The sequence below is a fragment of the Fusarium odoratissimum genome (genome assembly GCF_000260195.1).
Source record: "Fusarium odoratissimum NRRL 54006 unplaced genomic scaffold supercont1.62, whole genome shotgun sequence".
In the NCBI taxonomy this organism is placed as follows: domain Eukaryota; kingdom Fungi; phylum Ascomycota; class Sordariomycetes; order Hypocreales; family Nectriaceae; genus Fusarium; species Fusarium odoratissimum.
The window spans coordinates 84,227-98,694 of record NW_022158739.1 but is presented as its reverse complement, the minus strand read 5'-3'; the positions used below and the strand labels follow the sequence as shown (position 1 = coordinate 98,694).

The window sequence follows — 14,468 nt, the reverse complement described above, 5'->3', positions numbered from 1 at the left end:
CGTGCAAAAATCGCAAGTAGCTACAACGAATACTAGTATCTTCTAGATCCACGGGTGCTTTTTAAACCTTGTGCATACTCTTCGTTTACGGCCCAGTCAAGTTTTTGAGCATTTTGTGACTCGACAAACCGCATCGACCCTTCATGCTTGGACTTGTATGACGAGTTGGTAGAAGTCTGTAAGTGCCAGGCATCCACGTCCTTGCACGAGCAAGCCTGCCACGCACATTAACGACTGTAAGGGACACAAGGCTAGGTATGGGCTAAGGGGTAACTCACGTCGGAGGATTCCATTTGATGGACGACTTAGCCTTGCGAATGCTGCCTTGCGGAAAACAGGGCCCCCAATGTCTGGATACAACCAGTATCGTCAGAGCAACTTACAGTCTCAGCCGAGTTTTGGCGCAGCAGGACCTGCGGTATTGTCAAGAGAGATACAGGCAGAGTATGTGAGAATCTAGCTCCGCTGCAACACCAAGGTCGCATGAGTTGTGTTTTGTGCCATATCGAGTCACGGGCGTTGCCTAAACTCGGAGACAACCTCCGCCTCCCTCCCTGCCGACGTGGCGAGAGCCGGAACCATAAGTGGGACTTACTGATTGCGACGATGGTCGGACACCGACGGTGGTGGTTGTGGATACCGTGCACAGGCCAAGCCGGCCCCGACGAACACCGTGCCTCTAGTTTGTTATGCATTCTTGTTACTCTCTGGGTGCACTATGCGCGCCTCTCATCTCGACTTCGATGGTCGTTCACTCAGGCTTGCCATGGTACTCGTTTTTCAACATCATGATTGGTATATCGGCCGTTGAGTGGGCTGGACTAATGTTAACCTTTTGGCGAAAGACTGGCGCGGTGTACCGAGCGGAGAATTCAGCGGGAGGAGAAGACACGGGTGCAGGTACCAAGGAGGCCTTGAAGTCCAAAGTAACATGGCTAGGTGCTCTTTATTTCTTTACCTACATGGGAGTCGAAGGCAAGTCGAGGATTTAACCTGAAGATGAGGAAACCAGACAACTAACTCTTTGAAGTGAGGCTTGGTGGCTGGATTGTCACATTCATGTTACGTACCCGAAAAGCAACAGCATTCGCAGCAGGTGTTTCGGGTTCGGGTTTCTGGGCCGGCCAAACTCTGGGGCGTGCAGCCCTGGGTTTTGTGACGGAGAGATATGGCGAGCGAATTTGCATCACGATCTATCTTGCCTTTGCTGTTGCCATGCAGCTCATCTTTTGGCTTGTGCCTAGCTTCATGGCTTCTGCCATCGCCGTGGTTTTCTTAGGAGTCTTCCTTGGTCCCATGTTCCCGGGTGCCATCACAGTAACTGCTAAGTTACTTCCCAAGCATATCCACGTAAGTGCGGTGGGCTTTGCAATGTCGATGGGAGGCACTGGCGGAACTATTTTCCCTTTTATTATTGGTCCACTTGCGTTCAAGTATGGCGTCTGGGCTATGCAGCCTTTTATTCTTGGACTTCTAATCGTGATAGCGGCTACATGGTTTTGCTTTCCCCGAATCTCTAGATATTCTGGTGTATATTCGATGGTAGAACTCGGATGCATTTTCTATGTAGCTGCTAAAAGCTCTCCGAGTAGGGTCTAATGTCAATCTCTTGAGTGAATGCAGACCTATGTTGTGTGTGCAAATACCAGTACGTTTCGGCGATCTTGGGAACGTGATATCAGCAATGGCTGTTAGAGCAGAGTGAGGCATAGATTTACATACCGATTCTGGCGAGATCTTGCTGTCTGGCTTGCCACCTCTATTCCAAGCTCTGGAAGCAGGCGTGTTGATCAGGCCATCAATAACAGCATGCGCTACATGGACGCCCTTAGGTCCAAACTCCCTCGCCAAGGACTGGCCCAAGGCTCGCATGGCAAATCTACCAGCAGCAAATGATGAAAACTGAGACGAAGCTTTCATAGATGCTGTTGCGCCCGTGAGAATTAGAGTGGGAGGAGACGGCGAGCTTGCGACAGAATCGAGCAGCAGTGGGACAGTCTTCTGGCCCAAATTGAAGAACCCTCCGCTTGATTTACCGTCAGGACGAGAGATCGATTATTGTGTCGGAATATTCACTTACGCCGCGCCGTTCAATCCAGTTTGGAGATCGTCCAATCCCATTTCCAAAAACGGTTTTCTGGCAAAGCCGGCATTCACATTGTACACTGCTGCCGCAAGCTTGTGGTCCGGAAGAGCCTCTTGGATTTTTTCGAAAGCCGAATCGAGGGAAGAAACGTCCGTCGCATCCGTCGCGACACCAAAGGCCTGTCCTCCCGCTTGTCGGATATCTTTAACGATATCCTCATAGCTCTCGGGCTTGCGAGACATCAACACGACGGGATAGGCCTTGGAGAACCTGATTGCCACCGCTCGACCTGAATGGAGTCAGTGCTGGATTCAGGGGCAGATCAAGTCGCTGGACCCTCTCACCTGTACCAGAGCCGGCGCCAGCAACAATGGCATAGAATCGCTGAGAAGCCATATCTGGAGTCGCTACAATCAACCAGGTAATTGACTAGATAAATCACTGGTCTCTGTGGCCCGCTCTCGAAATTCTTTTGTTGTTCTGGGGTGTTAGAAAGCTACTTAAATAATCTCTGCCAGAATAGCCACGTGCGTCATTGAGTGTATTAAGTAGATTCTAGTTCAGTCGCCTTCTCGGCGTATCGCGGACTGCTATAAAATTGGGTCATTGCTGATTGTGAGACTTCTCCATGGAGCGGGTATGTTCATCTCGGCAAACTCAAAGCACAGGCATGTCACGCAACAGAAGTCTAAACAAGTGTGGTGGTGACATACCATATTTCTCGGGGTCCGACTAAGGCCGTCCGGCTTCAATCCCTCGAATGATTTTACCCCCTCCCCCCCGCTCTACTCCATCTTTGAGTCCCATGCGTCTAGAGAAACTGTAACTGTCAGTTCTGCGATGTATACAATTTATGGCCAAAGCTGACCGAATGCAAGAGATTTGGACCAGAATATCTTTGTTGACAATGCTCGTGGCAGTTTTGGTCCGTTCATTACCTGCCATAGTACTTGTCGACCAACAATTCCGCCTTCGAGTGGGAGACAAACACGGCTTAGTACACCCCAGAATTAGCGAATCAGTCAATTGCTTAGGTCGACCCAGAACTACGCCTATAAAACTTGTCGGTACTATGCTTATCTGACATCTTTGTTGTATGAATTTCACCTAAGTTGGGGATCAAACTTGGACTACCACGACGTAGCGATCTGAGTTGCTGGTCAAGATGGTCTTCAACTCTTCCGATGTTAGGATAATACTCGCGTTGACCCGTTTCAAGGCCATCTCGTCGTTCGGGGGCCTGTTTGAGGTCTATTGGAAAAAATACGGCTCCTGCTTTGAGGGCACCCAGCATAGCCACGACAACCCAAAGAGACTTGTCGAAACACACAGGCACCATGCTACCAGCTCCGACTGCCAAAGAAGCCAAGTAGGTCTAAATAGCTCTTCCCGACCCATGAGCACTTAGTGCCTGCTCCTCAGTCAAGTGATGTACACAAGCCTTAATTCGTTGGGGAACTTATAAATTCCATGTCCATACCTTCTCGAGGTTAAGACCATCAAGTAGGTTTGAGTCGGATATAGTGTCATGGGCGTTGTTCATAAGGAGCATATAGCAGTGATAAAACATCTTAATTAATACCTTCTTAGTATTTATATCTTTAAACCTAGGCCTATAGCTATAACACCACAAGAAACTGAAAAAACTTTAATAAATGATATATTTAGGCTTTTAGAGTATAGTTCTGCGTAGTATATTTTCTCTTTAACCTATAGCCTCTGTACTCCCTACTTCCACTCAACTTTAATAGGGTCATGATTTCTAGAGAACTTTTGGCCCCGGAACCACAACTCAAAGCGTATATCAGCTGGAGCTACAATCACATGTATGTCAAACTTGCAGTTATAATACTTGTATCCTTCACTAAAACAACAGAAACCACGCTTCGCTTTTAGCTCAAGCTCATGTTCTTGGACGCCTGTGAGGTCGCTTTTCACATTACAGAGTCTCTTAACACCCGCTGTTGATCAGAAGGGTAGAAGACTTAGTTAGCCGGATTTCTGATTTGGAGTCTAAAGGCATAGTTTATTTGCCATCCTGGCAGAAGCCACAAGCACATACCTTGCCGCAGACTTCGAGGGAGGACATCAACCTCGCTCCGCGAAATGACAATCTGGGAGTTCCAAGACCTACTTGTCTCGCCTGGCTTCAATCGGATAGCAAACTGCTTCACCAACGGTTCATTCGGGTCTACCGAGTCCCCCTATATCCTAAGTAAGTATAATTGGAAAAGCTGTAGGCGGAATTCTCGAACGCATACCTTGCGAATAATCCACTGGATCTGGTTGACGGCCCATCTTTGACCAGGGTCATGGTCATCCTGCACAACCTCCTCATTAAAGTGACGCTCTGGGTTGTATATCTCGCGGACCACGACACCGTAGCTTGCTCGAGCGATGTATGAAGCCAAAACTGGTTTGTTTCCTGTTTCTATGCGCTGCTTGTGATCTTGGAGGAGGCCTCTTACAACAGTAGTTTGCGGGAATCGACTAGGAATGACAGAGCAATTGCGAGCGCTGGGGTGGTTGAACCGGTTGAGGTGTTCCCGAATGCGCTGTTGCACATATTCAGAGCTGCCCAATCCTCCAGAGAGAATCATGCGTGTCTATGATTTGTATCAGCGGGAAACTAGAGTGTTGGCGACTGGGAACCGTACCACTTGCTCAGTAGGTTTGTTCTCCGCCATCCAGTCTAATTGTTCCTTGATTATGTGTATGATGCGTTCGACATGAGGATCGAAAAGGGCTTGGATTTCACCACTATGTTTCAGTTAACTCATCGTATGATGTAGCTGAATTCTCTGTTGGAACCAACCTATCGAACATCATGCGTCCTTCTTCAATTCTAAGCCCCCCATGGCTAAAATTATATGGCAGGCCAGGTACTGGGATCTTATAAACTGGGGAAGAAAATGAGGTCTCACCAAAATGGTGCTTGACAATCGTGAAACGATCACTCATCATCAAGGTACCAGGGAGATCTCGATAATCATCTAGTACGCCCGGGTTAGAAGATAGTCGGTGCTCGACCAGATTCGCGAAAGCAGAGTCAATGAGAGTTGACCCTGTACCGATGCCGCTGACCTCGGCGATCTGAGATATCTGTACAATGTCGTTCTCAACAGAAGTGACACGGACTAGTGAAAGGTCTGTCGTGCCGCCGCCAGCATCAACGGTCAGGAATATGTCCCCAGTTCCGAATTCAACGACGCCGCTCTTCAAAGTGTCAACAGCCGCGGCCTCGGCCTCTGTCAGATCGATCTGTGCAGAGTGTCCAGGGCCTTCAGTACCGAATCCAGCGTCACGGATGATTGATCTGAATGTGTTGATAACTTCCATACCTTTCCAAGTTGTAGGTACACTAAAGAGAAAGACAATGGTCGAGCTGGCCCAGTTCCTTACTCCAGTGCTTCGTTCATAAGTGCTCTTCACATGACGGTAGATGCCTCGAAGGTAGTCGGTAATGCATCTTGCGACGTCTTGAGTGCTCCGTGGAACACAAGTCAAGCCTCCTTGCTTTGCCTCGTCATGGGTGGCTTGATCAAGAAACACCTTGAAAAGTCGACGTTCCGTCTTCCCATATGAGAGATGAGAATCAATAATATCACATTGGAACCCCCAAGAGGAAACAGTATTGTCTTGGTTATAGACCAGACGGGTTGGAACTTTTCGTTCGCTTTGCTGCTTATTGCCTGGCCAGTTATCCAATATGTCGATGGTGCCAGTGGAATATAGCAAACCGACACCTTTCAACTGGTCAGCTACTTGTAATGTATCTATAACGATATAAAGAATTCGTCATCTCACCTGTGAAGGTCGTGCCAAGATCAATGGCTACTGTGGCATCTGGCCTTTTAGTCATCCTAGGAGCACAAGAACGGCACTCTGCCTTGCGGTTTCTTGGTTGGGGTAGTGTAAAGATTGTTGGATAGGTTAGCGTAACGCAACGCCAGAATGTATTGGAAATGAATGAAACTTGGTGAGCGAAGGTGAGGAGTAATTGAATCCAAGGTGCAGTCTTATAAACGTTTTTACTTGTTTGTCAGCGGGACTAGAGGGGAAATGCCTGGGTAAATCTAAAAATGGTTGTTTATTAGGGTCCTCGGAGAAGTACTGTGATGGATGAAACGCCTCTTTCACCAAATGCGGCTTGCAAAAGGCCTAGACCGTCTCGAGGCGGCGTCGGTCACTCAGACAAGGCCAAAGCCACGGCAACAGGCCTGGTACTAGTGCTTATGGCATGCTGTCCTCAGTTGATGCATTCGCATGGCTGAGATGGAGAGTTGACATACTACATCAAGAATAACTGGGGGTTTTCGTCACGCCGCACCGACGGCGTGCTCCCTTGTCGTGCTATAAGACCCTTGGTATTTGCTCACATCGATGTCCCTCTCACTTGCCTTAGACCTGCACATTGCTCTTCTTGTCATAATGTCACCCAGAGATACTTCCTCCACCTCTTCTAGGACTACCACAAACCCGGATCCTTCCCCTTTTCCTTTGGAGCACGGGGAATCAGGATCTGCCTCCATTTCCACGAGTACAACAGACTCGAGCCCTACCTCCGCGTCCAGAACTCTCAGTGGATCAGATGCCGCTAGCGCCGACCAAACCAGTCCTCAGGAAACAGGAGATAAGGGGAATAATCGGATTGAGCCCGGTGCTGTTGCTGGAATAGCCATTGGGTGCCTCTTTGCTGGTATATTTGTTGGTATTTGCTTCGCATGGCTCCTTCCGCGCTTTACTAAGCGCCGTCCGAGGCATCGCCGGGCAATCCGTATCGTCCGCGCCCCTAAGAACCCCGATACTGACAGCCCAGGGAGTATGGAGTCAACAGACAATAAAATCAAGGTGGAAAATTTCATCTTGCAAGCAACACCCGACAGAGAGGTTGTTGGCATGCTGCAGCGGCTAGAAGTTATCATGGAGCAGCACATCGAGAACCACTACCACGTTAAACCGGTAGACATCGGTGTATCAGTTCTGGCTGAGCAGCTCACGAATCTGGGCATCAGCCAGGATTCCTCGGGGTTCGAAGCTGAGGCTGTCGCTAAGTGGTGTCTGCATCCTACTTCTCGTCGATTGGCCCTTCAGCATGTTGTCTCGCATGTTCTTTTCAACAGTATTGACTGCAACTCCCGGAACGGCATATCATTGCTCCCAGGACCTGCAATCAGCTTCCTCCGGTCTATTCCCCCAATCGATAAGTCTCGAGAAGACTTTAATGGTAAGATTCACTATGGCATCTTTTTGCGCGCTTCTTAACCTGACGGCTAACCCCTCTTCCTCCTCCTAGTTATGTCATTCGTCTTGACAAAGTGGCGTACCCTGTCCGCCCTGCTACTTCATCCCAACCCCAGTGAGAGAACGCCCCTTGAGGTGTCTGAGCGTGCAGTGAGACATCAGGCAGAAGAGCTTGTTGAGGAACTGGATCCATTTCTCCACTGTTTCGTTACACCTGATCGAGATAACTTGCAGAAACAGCGCCACCACATGCATTCCATCATCGTTGAGGCGGCTCAACTCGGCTATGCATTGTTTTCTCACACTGGAGACTGGCGGTTCATTTACAAAGACATAGGTACACCGAGGGCTGTCGTTCTCTGCATCGGCTTGCAGAAGCTGAGCCATCGGGATGGGCGTCGACTCTCGTCACCCCAGCTGGTTGTGGAGCCACGTCTGGCTACTGTGTAGTGCCTAGTAGATTTGAAGCCATATTCCTTATATTCACAGTTTTTAATTGTCGGTATTTCACAATCATCTCATTCACAGACTCATTTTAATTGATCCACTGCGGCTGAACAGCCTTAGTACGACACAAGGTGCTTACTTGGCAGCCTTGCCTTTGGGGCCAATAAACAGCCACATGGCGCCACCTTGTCGTCGAGCTGAACTGTGTATCGCCCGATCATTATGAAAGCCACTCGAGCTCCGTAGCGAAACGGAAGGCGGCTGAACAGCCCTAGTACGCCACAAGGCGCCTAACTGGCAGGCTTATGTTTGTGGCCAATAAACAGCCACATGGCGCCGCCTTGTCGTCGAGCTGAACTGCATATCGCCTGATCATCATGAAAGTCACTCGATGACCTCCGTAGGTAAACGGAAGTCAATAGAATGGCTGTAACTTGCAAGGCCCTGAGAATACTTTGTATCCCGCAAACGGGTATGTTACCCTCGTTCCTCTTCGCATGATCCCAATACAGTATCCTATCTTCCATCCCACCAGACACGGAGATCTTCTTTCGGAAAGCGACACTGACGTATCACTCGTACGCAGCCTAGAAAACTCTCGACAACCTCAACACCATTCCCCGAAGACACACGCCTGCTGCTATGGCAGAGATTCTTCCAGCTGTGGGAGCCGTAGCTGGAGTTCTTCGCGTGACATATCAACTGATCACCCTCGCCATCGAGAGTGGCCAAGTCAGTGATGAAGTGCGCCGGAGCCTTGAGCTGGTCCGCACCTGCGAGCGAGACCTTCAGCACCTTGTCGGGTTGCGCGAGGAATATCTCGATATCCTGGAGCGAAAGCCCATAGAGCTTGATCGCGTTAACACCATCATCCGGGCCGCACACCAAGGGCTCGCCGAAGTATGCAAGATTGTAGAGAAGTGCAGGCCAGAGGCAAACCAGGGCAGGATACCCTTCAAGCGCCGGTCGCGGTGGATTTTCCTTGACTCTACAGATTTCTACACACAGATACCTGTGGTCAGTGGCCACCATCGCGCGGTGCTGAATGAGATATCCTTTCTGCGGCAGATCGCTCTCCAGGCTCCAGTTCCAGTGCCAGACCAAGTGCAGGGCGAGAAGGTCGGATTGTCGCGAAAGAAATCCGTTGGTATCGACAATATTGCTCTCCTTGGCAACATCATGGGCGGCAAAGCTGGTTAGTATCTCTCTCTTGTGTCTTCTTCTTCTATCCTATCTAATGCTTTCAGCAGCCAGGAGATACTCAGCCCAGGGTAATCGAGATATGGTACCGGATTCTGCTCCTAACGACAATAATGCGCAGTCTGGCCAGCCTTTCCACTCGTCTGCGCCACCGCCATACAGGGCTGCTGATAATGTCCAAAGCTCTACTAGCCAGCGATCTTGGACTTCAACACCAGAGACAAGTGATACACGGTTTGACCAAGGAAGCCGCCAGGAGATGCCATATGGCCAACAGAGATACCTCAACTCTGCAGATATCCAGGCGACCAGGCGCACTCCGAGCACACTACATGACACATTTTGGCCCACTCCTCTCCGAGGATCTTCAGGCCTTAATTCAGATCCTCCTTATAAACCCAGGTCCTTTTATCCGGTATCGTCGCCATGTGAAGAACAGTATAACATAACAGAATTCCAAGCAATGCCGCAAACGATACACCTTGATTCTCTTGGGTCACAGCCTCCATACCAACATCGCGGAATGTCTTCATTTTCTCAGTATTTCAACGCAACTTACCAAGAAAATTCTTTAACGTCCAGCTTTTCAGGGAACGAAATAGAAAGTTTATCTCCTCCGGTATTACAAGCTCAACTACTAGTTCCTCCAAGACTCCCTCCAAGACTCCCTCCAACGAGGTCTCCAGAAGGATGAAGATAAGAGTACACTCTAACCAAGTAGCAGCAGGAAAGCACTATAAAAAGTATTATTAGCACTTATTCTAGTATAGTGGGCAGCCCTCTAGATCAAGCCCCAGATGAACATAGGAATGAAGGAAGCTAAGCGAAACACGCCAGTTGCGGTCTGACTTGTACCAATCACCACTATCATTGGCTGCACGCATGGGGTCAGCAGGCGCGGTGCGATACATCATTGCGCGAAAAGAGGTAGAAAAAGAGTCACGCAATAGAAGCGGCCAGACTCCGTTATCGTGGGCCGCTTATAAAGGGCATTTGGAGATCGCAAAGATGCTGGCCGAGTCCCCCGGCGTTAATATGGACTCGAAGGACGACTTTAGTCAAACACCGCTCTCGTGGGCAGCACACAGCGGACACATTGGTGTTGTATCCTACCTTCTTAGCACATCGCACGATGATCCAGACTCACAAGATGAAGATGATCGAACACCACTCTCATGGGCAACCCATAACGGTCATGCCGCCATCGTCACCCTTCTCGCGTCCCAAGCGGACGTGAACGCGGATACCAGGGACAAGAACGGACAGAGTCTGCTATCGTGGGCGGCTCGCGAAGGCCATTTAGACGTGGTCAAGTATCTTATGGCGCGCCAAGACGTGCAAGTTCATGCTGCGGATAGAAGAGGCTTAACAGCATTGAGATGGGCGGCGTGGAATGGGTATGCGGATGTTGTACTTGTGTTAGAAGCGAAGAGCGTGGAGATGCGGCGCGACGGATCTCACTGTTGAAGACTGAGTTTGAGGGGACAACGGAGCACGTAGAGGATATATCTTCTCTTCTGGATTAGGAAACAATATCGAAAAGTCCAGTTGTATTATAAGTAACTTATTTGTTAAGGTTCTAAAGAAGAGTCATACTAAGGTGCTTTTGGAGTTCATGACAATTTACTTTGTTAACTGTGATCAATAAGTATATGCCTTGCCTAAAATATCTCCAACAATATCGCCAAAGTGACTTCGATTAATCTTGCATGCTTGCATCGAGATGTTTAATATCCAACTCATCTACGGATACATCTGCACTGATCGCCTGGCGCAATCTGAATACGCCAACAGCTATGCCCCGCAGCAATCCAGAGCCCTTTCACCGCCGTTGGACCCGGGATAGGCCCGGGAACATCACCCTCGACATCGGGCAAGTAACAATCCTGCCGCGAGACAACTTCACTGGTCCACAACTCATCCGACATAGCGCCTACATGGGCAATAATGTTATCGTAGGTTTCGCGGTCTGGTATTACAACATCGGCCGTCAGCGGTAGCTCAGTTGAAGCCGTGTCGTCAGGATCGCCTGCTGCCCAGACCGTGTTATTGGGCCTGGTGAAGATTTCGGCTGTGGCGTATTCGGCGCGATGGACACCGGATCTTGCGAGCGAGATCTAGGTGAAGAGAATGTAGCCTGGTAGCGGGTGCAGTCGTGTGGGACGCATTACCACGGTGTTGTCGCAGACCGACGATGGGCGCTGCTGGATAGAGATGGCGAGTCCAGGCCCTACGCAGAGGACTACGTCTGTCGCTGGGACGGTGATGCTTGCAGAGCTGTCGCCCCTTGGAACATAGGTCACTGACTTGATAGCATCGCCATCCGAGTCAATACCAGTCGCGCGACCAAACCCGATATTTGCGCCTATCTCGGTTGCTAATTCGGCCATTGCGAGGTTGACGATCTGAAGAAATTTACACATAACTTGAAGCGTCAAATACGACGGGAAGTCCAGAAATGAGAGAGACGAGAAGCAATATTGGTTTGAAAGCAAGATTAATTGCAGGCGTAGTAAGGACTCTTTTCTCTGCCAGCCACAATGAGCAGTGACATATAGCTCTCAGCTTGGCAACAAACACGGAAGTATCCCCATCATCTCAACCCATGGGCTACATAAATGCTCCAGAAGGGCGATTGTCAATTCTTCCGTTACGTTGTCTGAACCATCATTCCATAACGTTACTCTGGTGAACTACGATAACATGGGATAGCCATGTTGAACGAAGGCTATTCTAGGCTTCTACCAATCCCCCTCTACCACTGCATCCAAGGGGCCCTCTTCAAATTTTATGTTCCAAAAGGCACTCCTGTCCCGAGCTTGCTCTCGCATCGCGCATTAATCTCAACCCAGTCGGGAGACATTTTCAAGTCCATTCACCGTACGGAGTTGGTAGGTGGGTGCTCGAAACCTGTGAAGACTAGACAGACCTACCAAATATCCTCCTACAAACAGCTGTTAGACCATGCCGTCAGTTCAGATTGCAAATCATGACGTACCTGGTAACGGCTCTGCGTCCTCATTGCATTGAGGGTCTTCTGCGCTTCAACCTCTGAGATGCCACGTTGCGCGACCACGATCTTGATCAAGGTCGCTGAAACGTCTCGGGCCATACCTCCAGCATCACCACAGATGTAAATATAAGCACCCTTCTCAAGAAGGTTATTGACCTGCTGTGCGCGTTCGAGGAGTCGATGCTGTACGTAGACCTTCTTTGTGCTATCGCGCGAGAAGGCGGTAACGAGTTCAAAGGACGTGCCAAGGGCCTGTTCATGTTCCTGTGCTATATCAGTAGGTGTGTACAAGATGATTGTCGGTTTTCACCGACCTTCCACTCCTCTTTGTACAGGAAGTCACCTTCAGCCTTCCTGCAGCCGTAAAAGAGTATCGTGTGTCCAAGATCAACATTCCCGCGCCTTGCAACCTCTGCACGTTCCTGTACGAAGGCACGGAATGGTGCAACACCTGTGCCAGGTCCAATCATGATGACGGGCTTCGATAGGTCTCGAGGTAACCGGAATGTCGAACGCCTGACGTTTATAGCTACCTGACCGCCGGCATACCGGCCACGCGGTCCAGAGACTTCGTAGGTTGTCCCGCAAGAGCCGCTCCTTGAGGAAGCGACAGCGAGCAAATAGTTCGTGGTAACGCCACGGAAGGGTATGCCACCTTCGCCAGATTTAGTAACGCTGGAGATAGGCCCTGACGAGACCGGCGTCTTGTTGTCGATCGCAACAGTGATGGAAATTCGTCTCAGGCTGACGAGTGAGGATGAGGATATGGAGTAGTTCCGTGGCTGCAATTTGCTGAACCCTTCAATCCAGATGGAAAATGGAACGTGAGACCACTGCGATTGAGCTGCATTGCTCCCACCCGAAATCTGTTCCAGCAGCCGAGGAATACTATAGTAGCGGCCGCTCGTTCTTTGCGCGAAGTACTCCTTATTCCCCCCAAGAGACGTCAGCTCGACTCGTGCTGCCTCGTTATTCGCGAAAGGCGCCAGAGTCGCGAGAAACTGACGGCTTACGGGGGCATTAATCTCAAGGTAGTAGCGGAATATGGAATCGTAGGTGGTAGGCGTCGGGATTGGTATCTTAGTCGTTGAGACTTGGGCTGACTTGAGGGAAATGACTTCGTGGCGTCTCTCCGTCAGACCAAGAAGGTTGACAATGCGATCTACCTCGGCGCTAGCATTCATAGGCCACAAAGAAACGTGATCGCCAGTTTGGTAGGTCATCTCAGAGCCCTCGATATCCAGTTCGATGTGAAGGCACCGGCGATCTTGTAGCAAGCAGAGCTCTCGGGACTCGCGCAAGGTTGCCAGGTATGGGTTTTGAGCACTGTAAGGTCCTTTAACGCCCTCTCCAAGTCTAGCAGATAGGTGTTTCTTGTTTGGCTCGCCTAGATATACCTGTGGACTCTCTGCGCTGAGGGTTCCTTGCGTGGCGACTTCGAATAGGGGCTTGTACTCCTCCTCCCGCTCCTTCAGATCCATTTTCTTGACCAAAGCTGGCCACATCGTCTCTTCCCACGAGAGGAAATCTTCTTCTGTAGTGGCGGCGGCGTCATCTCCCTCCCCAACAGCGCAGAGTCGATTTGCGTTCAGTTTGCGGAGGCACTTATCAACGTGACGGATGACGTGGTTGAAGTACTCGTAGGTCTTGTTGCCACACCCAAAGGCGACAAAGTTGAGGTTGGATAAGTCGCTATCATTGTCGTTAGAAGTAACGAAACCCCAGAAGCCGGCGGCGTTGTCAGTTGGTTCGCCTTCCCCATACGTAGCCATGACCAACATAACGAGTGTATCGCTCGACAACTTCGAAAGGTCGTCATAGTCGTAATCAGCCATGTCTGCCACCATTGTGTTCAGGCCAAATCGGCTTTGGCTCTTTTTGGCCAGACGCATGGCCAGATCCTCTGCGGTTCCCGTTTGCGAGCCGTACAAGACAACACAGCGGTAGTTGCCCTTGTTCATGACATTAACGAGATTCCTGTCATCGGATCCCGTGTCGGGAGCATCCGGATAGTCTGATTTGGACGATTGGTGGTCATATCGGCCGATGGAGGTTCGAAGACGATCTCGAGTGAAGTAAAGCGTCACCAGAAGAGCTCCAATGACAAGCAGAAAGTCGGAAGTATTCAGGAGGGAGAGGTCCAACATAGTGGGCTGGTAATTCGATGACGGAGGGTTGAGCCATGATGACGAAGGAAAGTTGAATAAATATTCCATAAAGAGGACGACATCAGACCTCAATGTCGATTCAAGATAGAGCCGATATCGAAAGTACAGAATTAGCTATTGTGGGGATATGCAGCCCACAACGCCTTCATGAGCCAAAGGTGGCAGCGTCCAGAAAATTGCCGAAATAGGAAATGTGTAGCGGTCATGACTAGTGTTAACGTATCTGACCACCACTCCACCTACCCCTCCACACCGCCCCACCTGCGAATAGCTTCATTTCCGTTCTAATGCATAATGTAGATTAATTCTT

At 49.9% G+C, this 14,468-nt stretch overlaps 8 protein-coding genes across 8 annotated transcripts; 4 read left to right on the top strand and 4 right to left on the bottom strand.

The window, feature by feature from the left end:
* Positions 1-1,059: 1,059 nt before the first annotated feature.
* FOIG_15963 (uncharacterized protein) lies at positions 1,060-1,546 on the top strand (the record flags this gene model as incomplete). Its single annotated transcript, XM_031217374.1, has 2 exons — positions 1,060-1,350; positions 1,487-1,546. The coding sequence occupies 2 exons, from the start codon at positions 1,060-1,062 to the stop codon at positions 1,544-1,546; spliced, it is 351 nt and encodes a 116-aa protein (XP_031052950.1).
* Positions 1,547-1,573: 27 nt separating this feature from the next.
* On the bottom strand, positions 1,574-2,482 carry FOIG_15962 (7-alpha-hydroxysteroid dehydrogenase; the record flags this gene model as incomplete). The annotated part of the gene is made up of 4 exons (XM_031217373.1): positions 1,574-1,663; positions 1,723-2,026; positions 2,081-2,375; positions 2,431-2,482. 4 exons carry the CDS (start codon positions 2,480-2,482, stop codon positions 1,574-1,576), a joined length of 741 nt encoding a protein of 246 aa, XP_031052949.1.
* A 1,332-nt stretch (positions 2,483-3,814) lies between these two features.
* Positions 3,815-5,948, bottom strand: FOIG_15961 (uncharacterized protein; the record flags this gene model as incomplete). The annotated part of the gene is made up of 6 exons (XM_031217372.1): positions 3,815-4,047; positions 4,149-4,290; positions 4,348-4,692; positions 4,744-4,846; positions 4,902-5,832; positions 5,894-5,948. 6 exons carry the CDS (start codon positions 5,946-5,948, stop codon positions 3,815-3,817), a joined length of 1,809 nt encoding a protein of 602 aa, XP_031052948.1.
* Positions 5,949-6,517: 569 nt separating this feature from the next.
* Positions 6,518-7,780, top strand: FOIG_15960 (uncharacterized protein; the record flags this gene model as incomplete). Its single annotated transcript, XM_031217371.1, has 2 exons — positions 6,518-7,313; positions 7,383-7,780. The coding sequence occupies 2 exons, from the start codon at positions 6,518-6,520 to the stop codon at positions 7,778-7,780; spliced, it is 1,194 nt and encodes a 397-aa protein (XP_031052947.1).
* A 639-nt stretch (positions 7,781-8,419) lies between these two features.
* On the top strand, positions 8,420-9,463 carry FOIG_15959 (uncharacterized protein; the record flags this gene model as incomplete). The annotated part of the gene is made up of 3 exons (XM_031217370.1): positions 8,420-8,972; positions 9,028-9,379; positions 9,430-9,463. 3 exons carry the CDS (start codon positions 8,420-8,422, stop codon positions 9,461-9,463), a joined length of 939 nt encoding a protein of 312 aa, XP_031052946.1.
* A 396-nt stretch (positions 9,464-9,859) lies between these two features.
* FOIG_15958 (uncharacterized protein) lies at positions 9,860-10,444 on the top strand (the record flags this gene model as incomplete). Its single annotated transcript, XM_031217369.1, has 1 exon — positions 9,860-10,444. One exon carries the CDS (start codon positions 9,860-9,862, stop codon positions 10,442-10,444), a length of 585 nt encoding a protein of 194 aa, XP_031052945.1.
* A 272-nt stretch (positions 10,445-10,716) lies between these two features.
* On the bottom strand, positions 10,717-11,367 carry FOIG_15957 (uncharacterized protein; the record flags this gene model as incomplete). Its single annotated transcript, XM_031217368.1, has 2 exons — positions 10,717-11,094; positions 11,149-11,367. The coding sequence occupies 2 exons, from the start codon at positions 11,365-11,367 to the stop codon at positions 10,717-10,719; spliced, it is 597 nt and encodes a 198-aa protein (XP_031052944.1).
* Positions 11,368-11,921: 554 nt separating this feature from the next.
* Positions 11,922-14,137, bottom strand: FOIG_15956 (uncharacterized protein; the record flags this gene model as incomplete). The annotated part of the gene is made up of 2 exons (XM_031217367.1): positions 11,922-12,254; positions 12,305-14,137. 2 exons carry the CDS (start codon positions 14,135-14,137, stop codon positions 11,922-11,924), a joined length of 2,166 nt encoding a protein of 721 aa, XP_031052943.1.
* Positions 14,138-14,468: the final 331 nt, after the last annotated feature.